Source organism: Coffea eugenioides, chromosome 11, assembly GCF_003713205.1.
Source record: "Coffea eugenioides isolate CCC68of chromosome 11, Ceug_1.0, whole genome shotgun sequence".
NCBI classification, from domain to species: Eukaryota; Viridiplantae; Streptophyta; class Magnoliopsida; order Gentianales; family Rubiaceae; genus Coffea; species Coffea eugenioides.
The window spans coordinates 448,373-470,798 of NC_040045.1; the positions used below are offsets into that span (position 1 = coordinate 448,373).

General features: G+C 37.5%; 1 protein-coding gene and 1 long non-coding RNA gene across 3 annotated transcripts; one reads left to right on the top strand and one right to left on the bottom strand.

Moving 5' to 3' along the window:
• Window positions 1-552: 552 nt before the first annotated feature.
• On the bottom strand, window positions 553-4,216 carry LOC113753603 (G patch domain and ankyrin repeat-containing protein 1 homolog). Its single transcript, XM_027297795.1, has 4 exons — window positions 3,960-4,216; window positions 3,701-3,754; window positions 2,916-3,044; window positions 553-990 (listed from the first exon to the last, which is right to left on the bottom strand). The coding sequence occupies exons 1-4, from the start codon at window positions 4,089-4,091 to the stop codon at window positions 862-864; spliced, it is 444 nt and encodes a 147-aa protein (XP_027153596.1). The 5' UTR covers window positions 4,092-4,216; the 3' UTR covers window positions 553-861.
• An 8,735-nt stretch (window positions 4,217-12,951) lies between these two features.
• LOC113753994 lies at window positions 12,952-15,102 on the top strand. Of its 2 annotated transcripts, XR_003465115.1 has the most exons (6): window positions 12,952-13,005; window positions 13,105-13,167; window positions 13,585-13,688; window positions 13,889-13,956; window positions 14,818-14,948; window positions 15,058-15,102. It is a non-coding gene; the product is annotated as an uncharacterized LOC113753994 (long non-coding RNA). The 2 variants fall into 2 exon arrangements; XR_003465116.1 differs by lacking the exon at window positions 13,889-13,956.
• Window positions 15,103-22,426: the final 7,324 nt, after the last annotated feature.

Consider the following 22,426-nt stretch of genomic DNA (forward strand, 5'->3'; position numbering starts at 1 on the left):
TACAATCTAATTAAGGCTCTTAATTGTCTTAGTGTTTTATTTCAATACTTTTTTTGTTTCTTTTTCATTTTTCACTTTCTTCAACTACATATTTTATTTTGTTTTTTAAATTTAACTTTGATCTATTAAATAAAAACTTCCAGAAAAAAATCAAATTATCATCCATGGCCACCTGCGAGAGCAGCAGGGAGGGGTGGGGGCGGAGAAAGTTTTTTGGCAATGGGAGGGATTCAGGGCGGGGCCTGAGGGAGGGATCCCCTGCCCCAAACCCACCCCGTTGCCATCCTATGATGGAGAAAACCAGTTTCCCAACAGGCCCAGTTTTCCCCTACGTGCTTGGACACCCTTCGATATCTAGGAAAACATCAGAACAACAAAGGAAGAAAGCCGTAACCCCTAAACAAATTGAAGAGAACCAGTACAGCACAATTTACCAATGGACCAAAGTGAACCTTTAGCCAGCTGATGGCAGCTTAAGAAGCCAACGAAAATTTCCATTTGAGCTCCACAATGCTATAAAAGATGCAGATTGACTTTTGCTGTCAACGAGTATATCATATGAAAGACTGAAACTACGATTCTTTTGAATTATGAATTTACACTACACATGAGTAAAGTGTTCTATCCAACGATTGGCAAGAATGGGACAAAGCTTTTCATATTTGCAACTACAATAGGAACTTCAAAAAAAATCTTCCCATGCATGTAAGACAGAGGACGCTAGAGATCTAATGTATTTGTAGCATAGAAGTATAAAGAATCAAGACTTGAAGCATTTCATTTCCTTCAGCTTCAAGATCACAGTGGAAACTTCAAATAACATTCTAAAACCTTCGAAGCATTTCATGGAAGTTATGTGAGTCAGACATTATCTGGCCAGAACTCCCTGTAGAAAGCTCGCTCAAATTCCTTCTCTTTTAAGCGTTTCTCCAATTCTTGCAATTTCTTCATCTTCTTTGTCATACGCTTAGTCGTCCTTTTAAGTGGTGGCTGAAAAACAAGCAGTCGCATCATCAGTAGTTATCGGGTACAAGTATCAGTAACTTAAGGTATATAATACCTCAACAATCAAAAAGCAACATTAAGTGCAAGGATTCAACATTGACTTTTTGTCAGTTAGATCGAACAAGGTAACTTAGCTACCTGTGACCCAAAAACAAAAATACTAAGTTACCATTTCAATAAAGTTCCGCCCTGACTCAGACTGTAAACTAGGATAATTCAAGAGGGTCTCAAGTATTAATCTTAAAATTTTTTTAGAAAAGACACAGTTGTAACAGTTAAGCTCATATAAATTATGTCTTGAAATTTAAAAATAGTAATATGGTAATCAACACTGCAACCCATGAATACAAATATGGGACCTAAGACAAAGATAACACAGTGAGAAGAGTTGTTATAACTACAAGTTTATAATGAGCTTATACTTTGGAAAATAGGGCATTATACATTTAGCGAAGGTTAGCTCTATTTTGTACATGCTCCACTGAACATCCAAAGGTGCTAAAGCAAACACTTTTTTTCTTTTTCGAATGAGCTCAAAATGTTGAACTTGTTCAAAAATAATCTCAACCATGAAGGTGATATACTGCTATTACAATTCCTTGACACTGGTGCAGAGTCCACTAGATGTGGTAAGAAAGGCCAAAGAGATCCCCATGAAGTTCATTTATAATATGCAGATTGCTCCATTGTTTTCCACTCATAGAGTATCTCAGACATAAACCATCACAACAGGTTGTCCAAACAATAGAAAGTCTTTTCTGCATTTCAATTTGAATAGGAAAAACAAGTCATGAGAGCAAGATGATAATCCCGTGCACTTAAATGGTGCTTGATAAAGCTATTGAATGTGATATTATACAACATAAAACACACCCCCCCCTGGTGATTGTCCAAATGGCTCAATTAGAACCAAAAAATGAACTCCGAATTCCTTTCCCCAGGCCATATAGCCCAAACAAATAAAAACCTTAATTTGTTTCTTAAACCTTCTGAATATTAAGGCATGGGCATGCTCCTCTTCCATTTCAGATTTTTTGAATGGGAAACTATTGATGAACATCGAAGCAAAAACACACCATAGTTAGTCATACTTTTATCTTGTATCACCCAAAGATACCTGTTTAAGTAGCTATTTTTCGTCTTCTTCAAACTAAATAAACAGGAAAGTATAAAATATCCATCACTTTGAGAATGATGTATCTATGTAAAAGAACTAGAAAGAGGTTTGCAATAGCAAGGGCCAAGTGAAGCAGAAGCCCAATCCTGACAAATTTGGAAGCCTTTAACAAATTGAGCATCATGTAGTGACAAGGCCTTTTTTAGTTGGACATGCAAATAAGTTGGTTGCTTGACAGGTTGATTGCACAATCCACTCAAAAAAGGGATTCAAAAGCTTTTATTTGTTGAAATGTCTATGTAATTGTGAAACGCACTTAAATTTAATTTGTTGAAGGCAAGCAGTTCAGAACACTATTAACTATCTAGAAGTATAACTATTTAGTGGATTTTGGGCTCATTTGGTAGAGCACTATAACTTGACCATGGAACTATCTCAGCCTCAGCCATAGATTGGAATTGGATTCGCTTTGATTACCAATCACCACAAGATATCTGAAGCAATGGGCTCAATGACAAGGCCACTAATATGGTGGCTGGGACTCCTTAGTGAGCCTCCAGTATTAGGAGGAGAATCCAGCTATAGTGCTGCCCTTGTATGAATGTTGCAGCCTACATTCTTGAAAACACTAAATAAATCATGACTAGGTTACTAACCTTGACAGAAAAATATATTAAAAGAGAAAAGCCTCCTGATTTTTCATCCCTAATAACAAAATGCAGGAATGAATGACTGACAGGGAATTATTTCAAATTGACTACTAAAGACCTTCCCAAAGGCAATAAATTTTTACCTTATCATTCTCATTATCATCAGAATGCTTGTCAACACATTTTGACTTCTCTTTTGCCTTTTTAACTTTATCTGCTCCCAATCCTCGCTTATTCTTCTTCACATAAGCCTCTACAGGTTCCAGCCTGCCCTGTTTAACATCGGGAACTGATCAATAATCCAATTAAAAAGAGAAACAAGACAAATTCTAATAGTAGAAGAATAGCAAGTGAAAGAAATAAAAAAGATGGTGTGAACATGTAAAGCTAATGGACAGATACAAGGTTCGTGCAATTGTTGACCCTAGTTAAACAAGCTGAGATGCAGAATGTTTATTTTCTTGAATATTTTTTTCCTATTTTCATTTGGTTCTACAGTTGTAGTGGCAGAACTTGGAAGAAAAGGAAGGAAGATGGAGAGCCCCGGGGAATGTTCTGAAGCAGCCAGTAAATATATTGTAATTCAATATGATCAAATTAACTGTCTCACCAGAAAGTAGACTAAAACCTAATTTCCTTTCCACCAGATATAACAAGTAATGAAAATTTAAGATTGGTGCCTAAACGTAGAGGAAATTCAAACATCATAGCAAAGAATTTTGCTGCTGGGGTGAATAGGATCACGGCACAATACATAACAAGTAACAAAGCAGTAATAAATTGCAATTTTCAATAACCATTTTTGGATATATAAACATCCCAAAATCTTAAGGATTTTCGCAAAAAATAACATACTAATGCCCGGGCCAGACAAATAAAATAGCTAACGCACAAAATAAAGACAAAGCCTTGTTATAGAGAGTAGAACCTGTTCAGAAATTCCCAGGCCTGTGCCTTCTTTCCAACCATGCTTCTTCAATAGCTGCCAATTTTCCCCAAAAAAAAAAAAATTACTTCCTTGATAAAAATACACTGAACTGAAAAACCCAACACAAACAAATTTGAAATATTTCAATTTCAAATAAACAGAAATCAACAGTTACCAACCTTCAATTTGGCGAAAATTCAACAGAAAAATACTCAAAATACAACTGATTAAAGAAAATAAAAAGGCCCAGAAGGTAAACCTGAAACCCGATATTTGAGGAGTTAATTGGTATTGAAGATGAAGTCGAAGGCTCCATATTCAAAGAATTGTTAATCCTGCTGCTTATGCCGTCATTCATACCCAAACCGACAGCCCCACCACATTCTTCCATTCCGAAATGCGAATCACCGAACTCTATCTTTCCCTGAGATATTCTCCTGTTTACGCTCGGATTAGGGTTTCACCAATTTGAGGGAAAAGAAGAGAAAGAATTGGCGGTGAAAGCTGCTATTTTTTGATACCCGATGATTTTATGTCCCACCGTTATATTTATCATTGAATGAATTTATACATTAGGCATCTTCTAAAGTTTATTACATTTGCCTTCCCTGTGTTTTGGTTGAACTACGAGTAGGCTTATCATATTTTAAGAATATTGCAAAAATGTCCTTTTGAAATTCTCTAACTCGTGTTGTGTTGTGAAAGAAATGATTAACATACACACTTTATTTGACTTGATATTGCAATACTTATATTTATTAGGAAAATTTCCAATTTTAGTGTTCAATGTTAAGCAGATGTGCAGTAGTTTTGGTGCTTAAAGTTTTAACAAAAATAAATCTGACCTCTAATATTTAGTGTTTGCGTAATTTTAGTACCTAAAGTCTTAATTAGTGTAAATGTTGTCCCCAATGTATCTAATCTAAAGCAGATTTAGGACAATTAAAAAAAAATTTCTAATTACTAACAAAATTTAGTCATGTATAATAATAAAGAAGAAAAATAGTGACAAATTTAAATAATAAAATTAAGGACTAATAATTTTCTTGCTAGCATGTGAGTAACAAATTACCTAATAAAAAAAAAAAGAAATTTGTTAAACAACGGCTGTGTTTGGATTCCCCGTTTTTGGAGGTGTTTTTCAAAAATTTCACTGTAGCAGTTTTTGAAAAACAACTATTGTCGTTTGGATTGCTGTTTTTGAAAAACACATGCGTTTGGATTAAACAGTTTTGAAAAACACCTACACAATAAATCTGTGTACGGTACAATCATGCAATTGGCCAATAACTTCAGGTCATTGCAAATGTGATACAGCTTAAATAAGTGAATTTTCCCAATGTGTACGGAGGTAGCACACTGGCACCGTAACCCCTGTCAATAATGTTTAGAACTTATCTCAAAAACGGCTTTTTGGTACAAGATCATTCACAAACGCATGATGAGCATTCGATGAACTGAATATTCGGGTTTATTTAATAAGTACAGATGTGCAAATATAAGATAAAAATCCAAATCCGTGGTCGACATAACACAATAAGTGTTCCCAAATTCCAAATGTTAATTGAAATCACAAGTTCACTCGAAAAAGACTAATAAACTTGTGTCTTGTTGGATCTATCGGTCCAAGACCTTACAGTGGAGGTTAGTTATGCGCATTCCAATACATGTGAGCCGTCATTGCCCACCGATCTTCGTTCCAGTTGTCTATGCCCTGCTGCTACATATCGATGGGTTGACCCGACTCATGTTGCTCTCCTGCTATCTGTGTATCTGCAAAGGCTCCGAGGGCAGCTTTTTCGTTGAAATACTCATCCGCTAGGGAATAAGCACGCATAAAATTGTGCAAAGTACAACATGCAAGTACAATATTATTTTGAGTTACTATTAGGTTGTTCTGCATTGCACCTTTGAGTATTGAAAAATGCTTCTTAAGAACCCCATATGTTCGCTCAATAATATTTCTAACCAATGCATGCCGCCTGTTGAACAGCGTTTTAGCTGTCCGCTCATGATTCGTGCCCCGTGTATCCCTAAACGGTGCCATAAACCCCGGCATATTAGTATAAGCAGCATCTACCACATAATATTTTCCTGTCAATGATGTCATATAATGGATGTCAAGGTATTAATTATAAATAAAGAAAGATAGGAGCAGCAATTTTTCAAGTAATCTTGGGGACCTTTTTGATAATGCCATAACTATTATTAAGTTCTTTCTTATCAAGCATCTTGAAATATAACAAGTGAGCTACATACCCTGCGGTGGCATAGGAAAACTCGAATTCGGATCTTACAAGGTTTCTTGGAGAATTCGAGCATCATGAGTACTACCCTCCCAACCGACCCAAATTTAGACAAATCGCATATCATGATCGCAGGCAGCAAGCACATTCTGTGATAAGTCGCCATGCCGATTTCTGAATCTCTCTCTTATCTCTACTCTGCACCATACGGAGACGTGGGTCCCATTAATGGCTTCAACACAATCCTATATGAGTTCGATATTTTTAAAATCATTTTAAATCGTTAAAGAAAGCAGAAAAGTAGGAGTGTATTTCATTGTTACATACCCGGAACCACGGCATGAGCAATGCATTGTTCAAAATCCCATCAAAATTTGCTAGCCTAACTAGATCACGACCGACCCGAACCAAGGCTCGTAAGACACGACGAACATGTCGATCAATTGTATCTGTTGAATGCTGGAACCGCTCGGTTAGAACCCGGTGTCGGTCATCATGGTTCAGGCATATTAGAGTTAAAACAACATATTCATGAACCCCACCCTATGAGAAGGATATGCATGCCAGTAACCACGCTGAACCAATAAATCACACAACAACAGGAATTGGGGAACATCCAAGTGCATGTTCTCAATAATTCTGTCTTCATGTCCGTTTATCAACTCAAGCACATAGTCCCTCCCCGAGAGCGCACTATCTCGGACTCTTTTTCTTCTGGGGACACGATTAAAGTGTGGGTCAAAGAACATGACACCTAAGAGTACAACTGCCATAAGGATATTATTGAGATCAATATCGTCCGTCTCGTCGTCCAGGTGTCCGCCCTGAATGTGTCCCTGGTTATCCATCCCGCTGCTACCACTTTCAAGTATGCAATTGGCCAAGCGACACCCTACACATTTAGGATCCAAAAGGTTAAAAGTAGAAGTCAACACAACTCCTAGAAAATGCAGACCTTAGTCACATAAAGTTAACAAACTTGCCCCTAATGAACAAAAAAAAATAATGAAGAGAAGCTGAGCAAAATAACAAGTTCACAAGTTTCCAAGCTCGTATATAATGTATTATTGAACTTAAATGCTACTATTTCTTATAGGTATGCAACAAACGGTATGATAGTTGTGCGATGAAGGCTTAGAACTAGGTCCGACTGAAGAATTAGAATTGCCGCTCTTAGGATGAACAAAACAAGTGCTAATAATTCAAATCCATCCCGCAGACTATTTTAACTATCCTGTTTACACAACTTCAACAGCAGCACATGCACATAAGAAAATAAATAAGCAGCGAATTTAGCTAAAGTTAAAGCCGCGATGCTATTTAGAATGGAATTATTAAATATCAGAAAAAATAATAAACTCATTCGGGGTACAAACTTAAATCTGCCGCAAAATTTTCAAGTTCAAACTACATCTATCAACAATAAAAGTTCAATAAAAATGGACATTCGGGGGCATAAAGATAACAAAGCAGGCTGCCAAGACCGGAACTCGGATGTTATGAGACTTTATACGGGGGGAAAGAACCATCGATGTCTCACAAATGCAAAACGGTCAGCGTCTGTCTTCCAAATGATACACTCCTCTTTGGACCAGATGAGATCGGCCATCTTCAGGTGCACATTTATATCCAGATGAAGAGCGCAGAGGTTGACCATGACAGCTTTTAGCTCCTCATCGGCATCTATAGGAGGATTTTTACTCTTCGACGGTGATGAGACTGAACCACTCACGCTGGTGCTCTTTTTACAGCTCAAATGTGTCTTAATGCTGTCTAGGGCACGGACGTACTGCTGAAATTGGGGGAGAGGATAGTGAGAAGAAGGAATCAGTCGACATGTCACCCGATTTGCGCTTTCCTTTGCCCTTCTTCACTTTCTCTTTCCCTTTCCGAGTCGTCGGCTCCGGGGGAACTTCTTCCTCGGATGAATCGACGTCCACAATCCCCTTTCCCCGCCCACGCCTAGCAGCATTCTTTATTTCCAACTCGTCAACCAAGTTGGGGGGTGATACTCCATACCCAGCGTTGAAATCCCTAGTCGCGCCTTGATTCATGAAAACTTCTTCGAGCAAATGGAAGATGAGGCATGAGCGATCGTAAAATCTGGCGTACCCCTTGTTCACCTTGAAAACAAAACAGAAGTAGTTAGATTCATGCAAGGCTGTAACAAAAACTTAAAAAATGCAGACTGGGTTACAACATACACAAATATTCGGGGGATATACAATCATTTCAAAGAGAGAAGAGAAAATCATTTGACTGGGGGGAGGGGATGGAATGATTTTGAATGGCAATAAAGTAAGAAAAACGCTAGTAAGCAGATCTGAACTAGCTGGCTCCACCGTTCATCGTCCATCATGAAGGTGAAGTTGGTTGAGTCCCAATCCATACCAATGCCCCGCTTCTTGAATGAAATGTAAAGTCTAGTCAGGCTCTGAAGGGCATAGTACTTCCCTCGAATAGTGTTGCGGGGAAATGGAGTACCGAACGTCTCATTGAGCATCCTATTAACCTCAGGGATGACATGACTCCCGATGTTATGAGACGATATTTCTCCATTCCTATGCATATGCAGGAGATGTTCGGCAAAGGAAATTTTATGTTCTGTCGTGAAAGTGTTACGTTGTGGATACTTCCCTTTAGGTCGACTCATCTTACTTTTCTTTAGGAGACAGAAACCAGAAAAAATGGACGAACAGGGTCAAAAAACCACTAAAGTCTGACCTGTATCAGTCGAAAGGCTGCCTAGTACAAAGGCCCATCAATTCTAATTAACCTTGAAGTAGTTGGTGATGCAAAGTTGCAAATCGTTTTCTCCCGGGCCCGACAACGAAGAACAATTGCTAAATCCCCTACTCCTTCGCAAAGCTGTGAAGTATATGTAAAAAATACAATCCTAAAGTTCATTAAATTGACATTTTGCACAAGAATTAGACCAACAACAAGTTCTCCTTACCCTTTCAAGCATGCCGAGTCACAGGGGGCATGTAGCTCCAAACGGCCCGTTCAAAGGACTAGACAATCGCTGTAGCCGCAGCACTTACATTAAATGGTACTACATAAGATTCCCAAACTTTAAAAAATTACTCAACAACCAAGACACAGAAATACGACGACAAGATGGAACAAATAAACCAGTTCCCCTGTATATAATCTCTTAAAAAATACAGAAAAAAGACAGCAATAACAGTTTTATGAGCTGGTCTGATTAAACCAATTTCCAAGCTTCATAATACCTCAAAAAGTCGTTTATACTGTAGCAAAATAAGAAAAGGGGAACCAGTAAAAGCTGAAAAATCAGTGGAACAACCATGTACAATCTTATTTCTCCAACAACAAGCAATAAACAAAGATAACGCACAACGATTGCTTAAACTAGGCTACAGAGGTTAAAAGGAAAGCATGAGCAGAGGAGTACAAATATTCACTAATACAGGGCAAAACAAGCATCCCACGCATAAGCAACATCAAAGCGAAGACGTAGCAAGCACATAAACATAGACAAATGATGACATATTGAAGATTCGGAGGGCAGATCAACAAGTACTTGAACAGCCAGCAATTAAAATCGAAATTGGTCGAGCATTTAATAAGAACATGGTTCAATTTTCCTCCAACACAGCATTTCAACCATAACAACCTCTGGTGATAAAAAGTACTACTACATGCAATTAGCTAACTGTTTGGTCGTAATTTTGGGAAGAAGACACCATCGGTCAGAAGGAAATTAGGCGGCATTAAAGATACAATATTAAATAAGGTAACCAACAAAGACAATATTGCAAAAACCAAGTACAAATAAGATAGGAGCATCCAAATCCAATGAAGCCTGCTGTTATGCAATTGGCCAATTTCACAAAGACAAATTCTAGCACTGATGAGGGTCAATTATGCTTATTTTTAGAAGTCATCTATCATTGTTCTACTTCTGCAACTCGTCAATGTGCAACTCACACAATCATCAGCACCGCCCAATCACAAATCAAAGAAGCAGCAAAAAAGTTCAATTACGGTTGCTATTCATAACCAATTTCTAGAACCAGTATAGGAATTCAAAATCAGTGAATCAAATTGAAGACGCATATCAAGCACAATATTACCCAGTTTCATCCCTGCTATTTTTAAATCGACGGAAACAGAGTAAATGCATAGATGCAGTTCAATTTAGCCGATTGGAAATCATGTTACTGTAGCCCTAATGTGTGCGGAAATCCCCAAACTCAACAAACTGACTAACCTGGAAGCAGAATCAAGGGATGAAGTACCGACCAAAATCGTGGAAGCAGCAGCTCACCGTTTCAGCAATAATCTACACTGCCCACTCTAGCTTCCGAACCGAGCCTTTGATTGAGTTGCCGGCTCGGCAACAATGTTCAGCTCTACAGTGTCTAATATGTTTTGCAGCTCTGCGGTGTAGCAACTCTGGTACAGTGCCTCGACTTCAAGTTGGAAGAGTCCGCAAATTAGTCCCTCCAGTGATGTGCTCCCAGTATGGCAGAAACAGATTCAAGTTTGTTAAAAGTTAGCAGTCGGCAACTTTAAGAAATTGGGAGGAAGGAGATTTGCAACTTCCTTAACTGCATTCTTAGCTCAGCTGTACGAAGAAATGAGACAAAGTCGAATAGTGTTAACAGAAAGAAAAACAAGTTTTACTCTTCTTACCCCAAAACGGTGCCGTTGCCAACACTGCCCACTGTAGTCTTTTGAAATTAGATAGTTGACTACTTTTTGTATTTTGACTACAAAAACTGTTTTATGCTAAAACACCCGATCCAAACACAACCTACATCATTGGAACTAGGCGGGGCATCTAGTTCATCGATTCATAATTTATTCACTCTCTATCCATACTGATACCAAAAAAAAAAAAAAACTAGCATTAGATTTTTGTATATAATTTAACATATTTCTTTTTTTCCTCTTTGTTTTCTTGTTAAGTGGATTATTGCCATCAAGTGAGTTATTTCATTCTTTTAAGTTCATCATTGTTTTCCTTTCTTTATGAAAATTTAATTTAACAAATATGCGACTAAAACGTGATTAGATCTATTAAAAATTATTCTAAATTCATCAAGTGTCTTAAATTTGCTTTAAATTAGAAATATTAGGGACTAGATTCGCTTTTCAACATAAGTAGATAAAGAACGAAGGGCTGTGGTGACCTGGAGGTTTTCGTCGTCCTCTCACGTGCCGCTCATGTGATTGGTGACCCCCTCATCCTTTCCGCGCGTCGCGCGGGATCCTCTCCCTTTTGTTTTTCCAACCCTAAGCCACCGCCGCCCCTCCTTTCCTCGGCCTTTTCTTTTTCCTAATTTCTAACCTTAAGACAGAGCCGTATCTTATCTCCCGTCTCTTCCTTCTTTCCCCTTTCCTCTCCCTTGCCCTATCTCTATCCCTCCATTACTCCCTTTCCTCCTTCCCTTACTGTATCATCAGAAGATTTTAGAAACCTTTCTCTTCAGCATCATTCCCATTTGCAGATGCCATTTCGGCTTTCCTCTCATCAAGAATTCGTTGCATAACTCTGATTTGTTTTTCCTTCTGTGCTAGTTTTCCAGCAGTTTCTCCTCAGAGTTTCTCATTCCTCTTTTGCTTGTAGTGGTCATCTGTTCGCTTGGCAAGTTCTGGCTTTTTTCTATTGGCAGATGCTCCAGTTCGATATTAAATAGGCTTAGTTCCATCATTTTCATTAGCAACTCCATATTGAACTTAGAACTTGCCAAATCAGTATTTTCTCTAAAAATGTATTTTTTCCATGCTTTCTTTTAAAACAAAGATGACCAGTGGGATGCTGCTCGTGGATTTCTCATTATCTGATCTCATCAATTTTTTGGGTTTTCTTTTATAGTGGTATGGCCAAACCTCTTTGGGTTTTTTTCCTCCTTTCTTATCTTATCTTTTTCTCCTTTACTCTTTTAGTATTTTTATCAATTTCATGCGCAGGTGCTGCAATTGGACATTTCTTTGGTTCTTTTCCCTTACACGTTTGTCTCATCAATTTATTGGAAATGGTTCAGGTTGTTATGGGATAATGTAATGAGTTTATGCTTCTTTAGATTGAGACTGATTTACGGATGGTGATTTATAATATGATTGTGATTTGTGTGTGAAATGTGCAGGTTAAGTAGGGAAAATGTAAGAAGAATCAGCAGCGATGACGGTGCCTTTGCTTTCGAAGAAGACAGTGAAGAAAAGGGTCAAGAAGTTCAAGCAACCCCAGACAGAGTGCAAAATTGTAACCTTTGTCTATACTGCTTACAGCAAATGACATTCTTAAACCTACTAATGTCTCTGCCGGATTCACCTTATCTGACAGCAACTCAAACACCCGTGTCCAACTTGCTAAGAAAAGCGGAAAAGGGGAATACAGGAAGTGTCATGAGTCTTCCCAAGCATAGTAGGAAGGTGAGCCTCTATCTTTGTATCATGAAAATAAACGGTAGTATGCTAAGGTGTTCTCTCAAATATTTAATCAATTAGAAAGCTAGGAACCTTTAACTTTGAAGGTAAAAAGGGCAGGGAAGTGAGCACTAATAAAAAAAAAAAAGGAAAGCCTGCCAGTCTATATTTTTACAATGAAAGAGAAATCCATGACCCGTATCAGTTTTCCTATCCCTCGCTATCCTTTTTTTTCCTTTTTTTGTCAATTTAATCTATATCTCAAGAAAGACATGGAAAATTCAGTGCATGCTTCTGAATATTGATCAGCTCTCTGTGTTCGTAGAAAATTCAAACCCGTTTGTCTAACCTCCTTTCCTTGCTTAAGCAGGTACTCATCATGAATTGAAGTCGAAACAGCAAATGGAAGAACAATTACAAAAAAAGGAAAACCAAAAGTACCTTTCTGATCAGTATGCATTGTTATTCTTTATGTGCATGTGTAATTGTACAGGACTCATAAAAAGCTAGAGACACCAAAAGCTGTTACACCTAGATGTTACTAAGGTGAACTAGGATAAATTTTCCTTCTCAGTGTCATCATGCTGGTTGTTTTAGCTTTTGATCAAATGGAAGAACAATTACAAAAAAAGGAAAACCAAAAGTACTGTAATGTTTGCGGTATGTAATTTTGATTTCTGATCAGTATGCATTGTCATAGGGGAATGATTCTTTATGTGTATATTTATTGGTTATGTGTAATTGTCTCTATTACTACAGGACTCAAGCAGACATAAAAAGCTAGAGACACCAAAAGCTGTTACACCTAGAGCTGTTACTAAGGTAATTAAACAATGAACTAGGATAAATTTTCCTTCTCAGTGTCATCATGCTGGTTGTTTTAGCTTTTGATCTTTTGTGGAGTGTCAGTCATGTCTCACCCAACAAGAAGTAGGATTTTTGCCTATTTTTGATGAATGGGGTGTACTAGACAGACAATAATTGTGCTCACGAAATTCTCTTACCTTGAAATGGTGTTACTCTTGTTCATATCATTTAGGATTAAGTTGTGATTACTAATAGATTAATGCAATGAAACAGAGCAATTGGTTAACCTGAGCAAGGTAAAATAGAAACAAGGAGAAATTTAACTGTATGGGATGAAGTTTGTTTCTGTACACTACAAGATGCCTTGTGATTACGATCACATATAATTTTATGTTATGTGTGCTGACATTTGTGATTGGAATTTCACGATAGGGAACAAAGGGACAAGTTCATACAAATTCATCTAATATAGGTGATCTGTTTTCAGAAGGATCTCTGAATCCTTATGCAGATGATCCCTATGCATTTGATTAGAGGTATCCCCGTTTCATGTTAGTTCTATTTGAATTGCAGTACTTTAATTAATGTGCAGTTGACCTTTCCTGCATTGGGTTAATAGTTCATGTACTCAGGTGCAAGATTTACTCCATAAACTAGACAATTATTTTTAATTTTTTTGCTACTGGAAATGGAATGGGACAGCTTTTGATTGTTAAACATTTTTCTTTTTATTAAGTATGAAGTGTTTGGGTCGACCGTGAAGAAGCCAGTGCAAAAAAAAAAAAGGATTTGTCTACAAAAAAGGTTGCTTCTACCCACTGATTATTCTATAAGATTTATTGCATGCATTGTTTTCTATGTCCTGAGCTACATTAGACGAGGAAACTTTTTTAAACGTTTAGCTTGTTCGATATTGATCAGGTATAATGCTATGAGATCATTTTGGTAAATCTGCAGTCTGGCATGACTACTGAATGTTCAGTTGTTCTTGATACTGCTAAGGAGCTGTTTCTCTTAGTTAAGTTGTTTGTAGTATCAAATCACTGCTGCATCTGGATTTTGGCAGGAACTGTATCATGCAATAGAAGGCTTTGCAAATGGAGGATGAAACTTTTTAATTCTAGACATTTTAGCACACGAAAAATGTACATTGCAACTGTAATAATGTTCCTTCATTGATAAACAAGAATTAAACGTTTGCATGTGTCTGAAATGTGAAATTGCCTGTTTTCGTGGCTCCAAAACTCTTTTCTGGAAGTTTGATTGCTACAATAACACAGAGCTCTTGTTAAAGATGTATGGCCAATATTGCATTCCCCTCTGCATCTTGATTTTTTGTGAAAAGAAATTATGTTTCTTGATTTTTCGTCACTTTTGTTTGTGCCTCCAATCTTTTACCCCAACGGTGTCGTGCCACGTGAGAAAACTAAAATCAATTGCGGGTGTCTTGTCAACATATAAGACTATTTGTATACCTTGCTTGAGGTCAGGGAATGTATAATTTCCCTAGGTGCATCGTGGATTTGTTATTAGTTATTAGCTTTTAAAAACCCTATATATTCCTTGGTTTCCTTTTTTTTGGTGGTTAATGTTATTTTTGTTATAGAGCATGGATCCGGCTCACTTTTCATGATGATATTGGGTGTGTAAATGTTATTGCATTAGGTGTCGAAGCTGAGAAGCTGATTTGTGTTAGCGCGCTTGACATGTTTGAGGCTGCTGATGATGAGGTTATGTGTTGCTCTATTCTCATGCATAGATACCTGAACTTGGAGATTGTTCAACTATGTAGCCAGGTCATTTGGATTTGTCATTAATGAACTTTCTTTTATGCAATTTCAATGGTCTGATTTGTCTACATGGATTCTTGAATTGCCACTTTATTTCGATTCAACCTTTTTGCAGACCTTTAAGGTGTACCATCGTGTGGCTTGTCGAATTGAACTGACCAGGCTCCTATGCTATTTTAAGCGTTCATCCGATATGATCAACAAAGTGACGTGCACTAAATACGCTGTTGTTGCTTGCTACCCAGTTTAGAGAGGTTGTTTTTGGATGCTTATTTCTTGTGCTATCTTGTCAGCTCGTGAACTTCTTTGAGCTTGTAGTGGCGTCGGTATTAGTTTTGAGGCTTATATGCTATTGATACTAATAGCATTTAGTGGTTCTATTCTTTTTAAAAAATTTTCTTTGGGATGCTCTGTTATGCTGCCAGCTCAGAGCCTTTCTTCTTGGGCTGAGTTCTTAGGCAGCAGTAGTATTTGGAATAGTGATATGTAGACTATAGACCACATGTTTGTTACTTAGACGATTCATTCACTAGATAATTACTATACTTTGTTTTGTTTCTGTGTATCTAAAACCTAGATCTTTGTATAGTTCTTTAGCCTTTGGAGTTTTAAGCAACAAACATTCCTTCTGTCCTAGCTGTTACTTTTGTTATTCCAACTTACTACATCTAATAAAGTCAATGTCCTTTTTATTTTCAAAATTATATACCTGCTACATATGTTTTATGGGCATCCATAATAAATTATCACCGCGCAGGGCGCGGTTCATGCCTCCTAGTCAACATAAGTAGATAACGTGCGAAGAGCTGTGATGACCTGGAGGTTTTCGTCGTCCTCTCACGTGCCGCGCGTGTGGATTAGCGGCATTGTGTTGTTCGCGCATGGCGCGATGGGTTCAACTCCGTTGGCCTCTTCTCTTTCTTCTGGCAGTAACCCATGTGCCTCCTGCTGCGTCGTCTGCCGCATTGATAGACTTGTTTCTCTATCCGGCAGTATCCAATGCCTCTTCTTTCGCCTAACTTCTCTCTCTCCTTCTTCTGGACGATGTTGCTCTGTTTCTCTTCTTACCACGCAAGGAGCGTTGATCCTCGGTCTCTCGCGGTCTCTGGGTTGCAGTGGTAGCCGTTTGGTTCTCCTCCTTTTCCTCCGTTGTAGGTTTTCTTTTTCTCTTCTTCTTACTTCCGGGTAAGTGCATGATTCACTGTGAGATTCCTCTGTGAGTTGTAACCTAAAACTGATATTTTTGCTTTTTGTTCTTTGATTCCCATTTCGAGCTGCGTAGCGGTCATGCATCCTCTGTCTCTCGCTTTCTTTTGTGTTGCAGTAGTCCAGATCAGCTGCCGTCCGTTCGCGGCTCCTCCTCCTCCTCCTCCTCCATTGTACCTTTTCTACCTCTTCCTTTCCGGTGAGGTGTGCTCCTCCTCCTCCATTGTACCTTTTCTACTTCTCAACATAAAATTCCTTTCCGGTGAGCTTTCTACTTCTTCATAGCCAGGAGTTCGGCCATGTCTTTCTACACACAACAAAAAAATTGTTCGAACTAGGGTTAGCTCTGCCGTTTCTTCTATTCTCTCCTTTCTTTTCTTTATTTCATTCTTTTTGTCTCTCTTTCTTGAACAGAAGATGGTTTTCTTCTCCTCGGCCGCCACTCCTCAAATCCCTCAAACGCAGAACTACCGACAATAACCACCATTGTCCCTAATATAGGATTCCCTCATTCGCCTCCCTCCACTTTTTTTACCGTTTCTTCTTCTATTTTTTTCCCTTTTTCCTTTTTTCGCTTTTGCATCCGTTCACTCCTCCTCCTCCTCCACCGCCACACCGTCTCCCTCTCCTTTATCGGCTCCTTCTATTCTACACCTTGCATTATGGGTTTCCCTTCTCCCACCAGCCCTAGGATTTCCCTTCCGCCTCCCTCCATTTCAACTTCATTCTCGCCGGATCCCCTCTCAGCCATTGGAAGGGCTTTCAAAATCCGCCGCAAGCTCGTCGCCATCATCGGCGTCTCTCACTGCATGTGTAGGGTATATAATTCAAACTTGGTCGGCATTATTTGAAGTATTTGCTTCTGTGAAATGTTGAAGAAAAAGTTAAAGATATGTTGACTACAACTCGTTTCAGATTATATCTAATTGGATTTTTTTATTTGTTATTTGTAATATACTAAAAATTAATTGCTTTTATAAATATTGTTTCCTGATTATTTTGTCATGCCTTGAGTAGATTGAGGCAATTTTCAGCAACAACAAGATGTACAATGCGGAGATGGCTACTGTGATGGCGAGTCGAAGTTCAAATTATTGCTTGTAAGATTTTTTCTCCAAATATATTTTTTATCTGGTTTTCTTTTAATTTGCAGAATTAGTTAACATTTTCCCAATGTAGATCTACAAGCTCATTACTTATTTCTTTTTTCTTTTTCTAATTTCTGTCATCATAAGAAAAGGATTATTATAACAATGACAGACAAACCGTCCTTGCTTAGAGGAAACAGTGAAAGGAAACAGTTAAAGCAAAAAAAAAAGGAGAAAAGGTTGAAAAAACTATACATTATTTTACTCTATGCTGACTTATGATGTACTCCCTGCGCCTAAGTGTATCAACATGAATTGATATAGTTGATGAGCATGTTCTGTTATTCAATCAAAGCAGCTTCTAAATGTGATTGGATATACCTTTCCAGCAAAATGAAGTTCTTTCATGTCAAGAATTGAATGAGAATGAAACAAGCAGACCTTGATAATTGTCTACTACATGAGGGTTTATATGTGTATATGTGTAGGTATGTGTTTGAATGTCATTGGAAACCTGGAGCTGGAAGGGACATTGTCTACTTCGTGAATTAAATTGCATTTCATCTTATGTAAGTGCTGCATATACATTTATCCACAATGAAGAGATTATTGTTTAGCAGTTATTCATTGGAAGTTGGCAACTTTGGCCTTTATGTGTTTTTCAGGTTTTGTTAAAAAGGAAAATCAATGCCAATAATCATTACTGGTGGACCTATCTTTTCTTGATTTATTATATGTTGAATGATTGAGTTGGATCTATTACAATTATCTATTGATTGAATACCTTTAGCTTTTTGCCAAAATCTGTCTCAAAACTGATTTTAATTTGTAGCTATGGTACATTTGCTACTTGAGGTTGTGATGGTTATGTCGATGTGTGGGATGGAAACAATAAAAAAAGGCTGTATCAGTTATTTTTTCTTAACTAAGAATTTGAAATGTCTTCCGCTCCACGATGACAGTGTTCACTCTTGTTCAACGTACAGTTCTCAAAATGCCCAATAAGCATTGCAGTCTTGTCATTCAGCAGAGAAACCATAGAAGCTTTATTTTCTTGAGTAATGTTGTGATTATGCTATATCATTTTACATTTTTTTGTCTATATGTTCTTCCTTGCTATAGAGGAAGTAGAGATCTTGACAAGATAGGTAATCTGATGCTTTGAGTTTCCATCATAGTTTTAGTTAGTTCTGTGTCATAATTGACGTGATCAAGTTTAAGTCTTTAAAAGTCTTACTACTGTTTAAAGTCTGCCAAATCTACCTTATTCTGACAAGAAGTTGGGTACATTTTCTTTTGTCGTTTGTTGTGTGAGATATACTTGCTGCTGCATCAGATGCGGCCAAAGTCCTCCATTTGGCTGATTAACGATATTCCTGCAAACCTCAGAGAACTTTATTTTTTTTTTCAGGCTTATAATGATGTAATGAAAGCTTTTGCAGAGTGTAACAAGGTGTAGAAATCTGTCCATTTTTGTTATTCCTTGTCGAGCTTTTTCTGCTCCTGTTTATTGCTTGGTACCATGCCAAATCTTCTTTTTCATCCAGATTCGTTTTGCCTCACAATTCTATTGTAATTTCTGGTATTGCAGTTTGGAAATCTCCCATATGGCTTCAGAGCTAACACATGGCTTATTCCCCCTGTAGTGGCATTATCACCTTCTATTTTTCCACCTCTTCCCACTGAGGATGAAAGGTGGGGAGGAAATGGAGGCGGTCTTGGCAGAGATGGCAAAAGTGATTTACTACCTTATGCTAATGAATTTTCATTTCTTGCTTCTATGCCATGCAAGACAGCAGAGGAGAGGTAGATTCGAGATAGAAAAGCTTTCCTTCTTCATAGCTTGTTTGTAGATGTTGCCATTTGTAGAGCTATTTCCGCTGTCCAGTTTGTAATGCGAATGCCAGAATTAGCTCATTCCGCTGTAAGCACTCAGACAAGTTATACAGAGAGAGTATGAAATTTATGTGTATCTGTCACAAAAGATGTTTTAGATGCTAGCTGCAAAGTAGATACTGAGATTGATGGGGCTCAGGCCACTGATGTAGACACAGAAAAGTTAATTGAAAGGAACCTACTGAAGGGGATCACAGCTGATGAAAATTTTGCTGCCCATGTAAGAGAATACTAAGGATATCATTAACAATGCCTTTGAATGAAGATCTTGACCTTTTCTTGTTCATTTGCTCCAGTTCAGTTAAATGAATCTATAAAACTCTTAATTGCAGGACATTGCCACTCTAGGGTTTGTTATCATAAGATTTTGTGGTCATATTGTTACCGTAAAAGTGCAAGGGAGAGAGGATGAAAATTTGGGTCCTCCATTACAAAACCTTGAACTGCTTGCTCAGCCTGAAGGATGAGCCAACGCCCTCAACATAAACAGCTTCGCCCACTAGATTGTGTCATTCAGCTGTTTAAGAAGTAATTAATTACGACTCTAGATTTCTCTCTTTTCCTGTTCTCTTTGTTTATCTGATGCCAAGGAACTGCAATTTATTTGGAACTTGTAAAATGACTTGTTAGCTTGACTTATTGCCTTGTTGATTTTACATCTTGAAATGCTTATATATGTATCCAGTCGAGCATTAGTGAGGAACTATGAATCATTGGCACATGGATACAACTTTTGATTACCTCTCTCTTTTCCTTCAAAAGAATTATTTATTTTTCTTTAATTTTTTCGTTCCCCTATATCCTTTTTTGGCTGACACTAATTGCCGAATAAGCTGTAGTTTTGTGTCAAGATTTTGAGATTTCTTAATGTACTGATAATTGAGCAGTTGGTTGTAGAGAATAAAGAACAAACAGGTTTTGATTCTTCTCGGTACCATTGTCCAAATTCTGAAAATTTCCCGACTACATGGCTGGCTGGGTTTTGCTGTAAGTTGAGTGCTATTGTTGGCTGCAGATTAAGGTTGATGGTGCTGTTGTCACGGATCCCAACACAATCCTCAGGTTTTATTTTTTCCCCACCAAACTGCCATTTTGTCGTGCTTATTGTGATGTATTGTAATTGGGTTGTCAATTCAGATCGAAAACCAATGTTTCGCAGAGCTGGCTCAGAACTCGTCTATCACCGGCTTCCTTGGAAAGAGCCTCATGCGCCTTACCTCAGTTTGCTGGTGTTCGATCAAAAAGGGATAGAGAAGTTGTATCCATGGCACTTTGCATTTTCCGTTTGATGATTTACCCCGCTGCAAATTTAATGTTCAGCAAGTTGCTGCTGTTGTTTATCGCTTCAAGCTTTGACAATGGACTTATCATGCTTTAATAATGAATGTACTTCGGTTACCTCAGTTTGATGTTCAGCTTTGATAATAGATGTTCCAATGGAATGTACTTATTAGCCTTTGATGTTTAGCAATAAAGTTGATGCTAACTTTGGTTTGATGTAGCATTTTTTGGGTGTTTTTTATTTGTGATTTGCAATCTTATGGTTGCATTTCAATAAGCCATTTCAAAGCAGAAAAATTAGCTCTTCCTCTTCCTATTCCGCTAGGTTTTGCCTCCCAACTGAACCCCCCCTTCAAACAACAAAAAAGAAAAAAAAAAAAAAAAAAAAAAAGTAAGGAACGAAGGGAGCAGGGAACCACTTGATTGATGCTCCTTATGATGATAAATAATTTTTAAAACTCGTTTTCTATCATTTCATTATTCTAATCTTATTTGTGATGAGATAATATTTTGCATAGAAGTTTGCTTGTCATTTAATCTTGGTAGTTGCAATTTCTCGTCTAAACACCTTGTTGCTCGAAAAAAATCTCCAAAAAGAACAAAATGTAAATTATTTCCCTCGTTCTGATTATTCCTCTTCTTAACATTAGTCCTCAAAATATTTTTATTAATAAAAGTATGATAAGTTGGTACCATAGTAACACAGGCGTAACCTTTTATACAGTAACTATGTTACATTAGAAGATGCTAGGACAGTGCCGCAGTCATGATCAAATACATACAAATACAATAATTTGAAAAATATAAATTTAAGCTTAAAACTTACAGGCCAATAACTAGCATTCAAATACTTTTAATAATAGGCCTAAATAAAATACAAAAAAATGTTAGGACTTAAAAAATACTGCAATCCTATACCACCTATTCATGACACTCAAAATCAAAATGGAAGCTAACAAAAGCGTATGATAAAAAAAGATAAATATTTGATGGAATGACAATATTAAAATTAATTTATAATTTTTTTAAAGTTTGTTATTGTTTATCTCTTACTACTAAATAAGAATAATTGATTACAAAATTAATAGTTTAGATGTAATAGACATAGAAAAAAAATTTGAAAGAAAAATAAAAATTCTTAATTTGAAAAATTATTAAAGAGTCATGCATTGAAAACGGGGCATGACATTTTGTGTCTAAGTGATTTCGACAGTTGAACTGGACAGGTCCGCTATGGAGCTTGTGTTCGGCAATGACATGAACCATTTTCTTGATCTTTCAATGCTTTCCTCTTTTACTGGTTTGAGAATTGATTCTTGAGCTGAATATGGGATTTTGTACTAAATTGTATTATTTGATCGCTATTTCAGTGTCAAAAGCTAAAAGGCTAAAAAAAGGCTGCTTTTTCTTTGGTCAAGGCCGTGGCAGCCTGCGTTCAGAAAGAAGAGAAATTTAAACTACGCGGAGATTCTGCATGACAATTTCCATGCAGGCCTTGGGAAGTTTGGATTTGGGGCGGGACGGTCATCAGTATGACTGTCCTGCACGGTTAAGGGTCAAGATTTACCCTCAAAATTTTGTGCGGCTGAGATTACACCATGTAACTCGATTTTCGCGTCAAATGTGGAGCCCATCACTGTCTGTTCTGAAAATACATCCTGTGAAAAAAAAATTATACGATGTACAAAGAAAATTACGCGCAGTTGATAATGACCAAAATTGCCCACAACGATTGCACCTGCAACCGTTCGTGCCCCGAATCCGGGAAGTTTGGAGATAAGGATAAGCATTGCATGAGGTTTGGGGATAAGGACAAGCATTTCTATAAATGATATTATAGTATGAAGTATATGTGTAACTATCATTAGTAGGACCAAACTAATTGAAACTTATCTCTCGGGATAAGAACAAGCATTGCATAAATTTAATGATGTTCTTTGAGAGCAAGAGAAGATCTTGGAGAATTCGTAGCAGTTTTTTTCTTCAAGGGAAAAGTGCACACTTGGGGACTTT

Excerpts from the sequence above, each read along its gene's own strand:
- LOC113753603 (XM_027297795.1), bottom strand. The coding sequence starts at position 4,091 with ATGGAAGAATGTGGTGGGGCTGTCGGTTTGGGTATGAATGACGGCATA. Across the intron at positions 3,755-3,959 it reads CCTCAAATATCGGGTTTCAG|CTATTGAAGAAGCATGGTTG; the intron begins GTTTACCTTCTG and ends GAAAATTGGCAG. Across the intron at positions 991-2,915 it reads ATGATAATGAGAATGATAAG|CCACCACTTAAAAGGACGAC; the intron begins GTAAAAATTTAT and ends CTTGTTTTTCAG.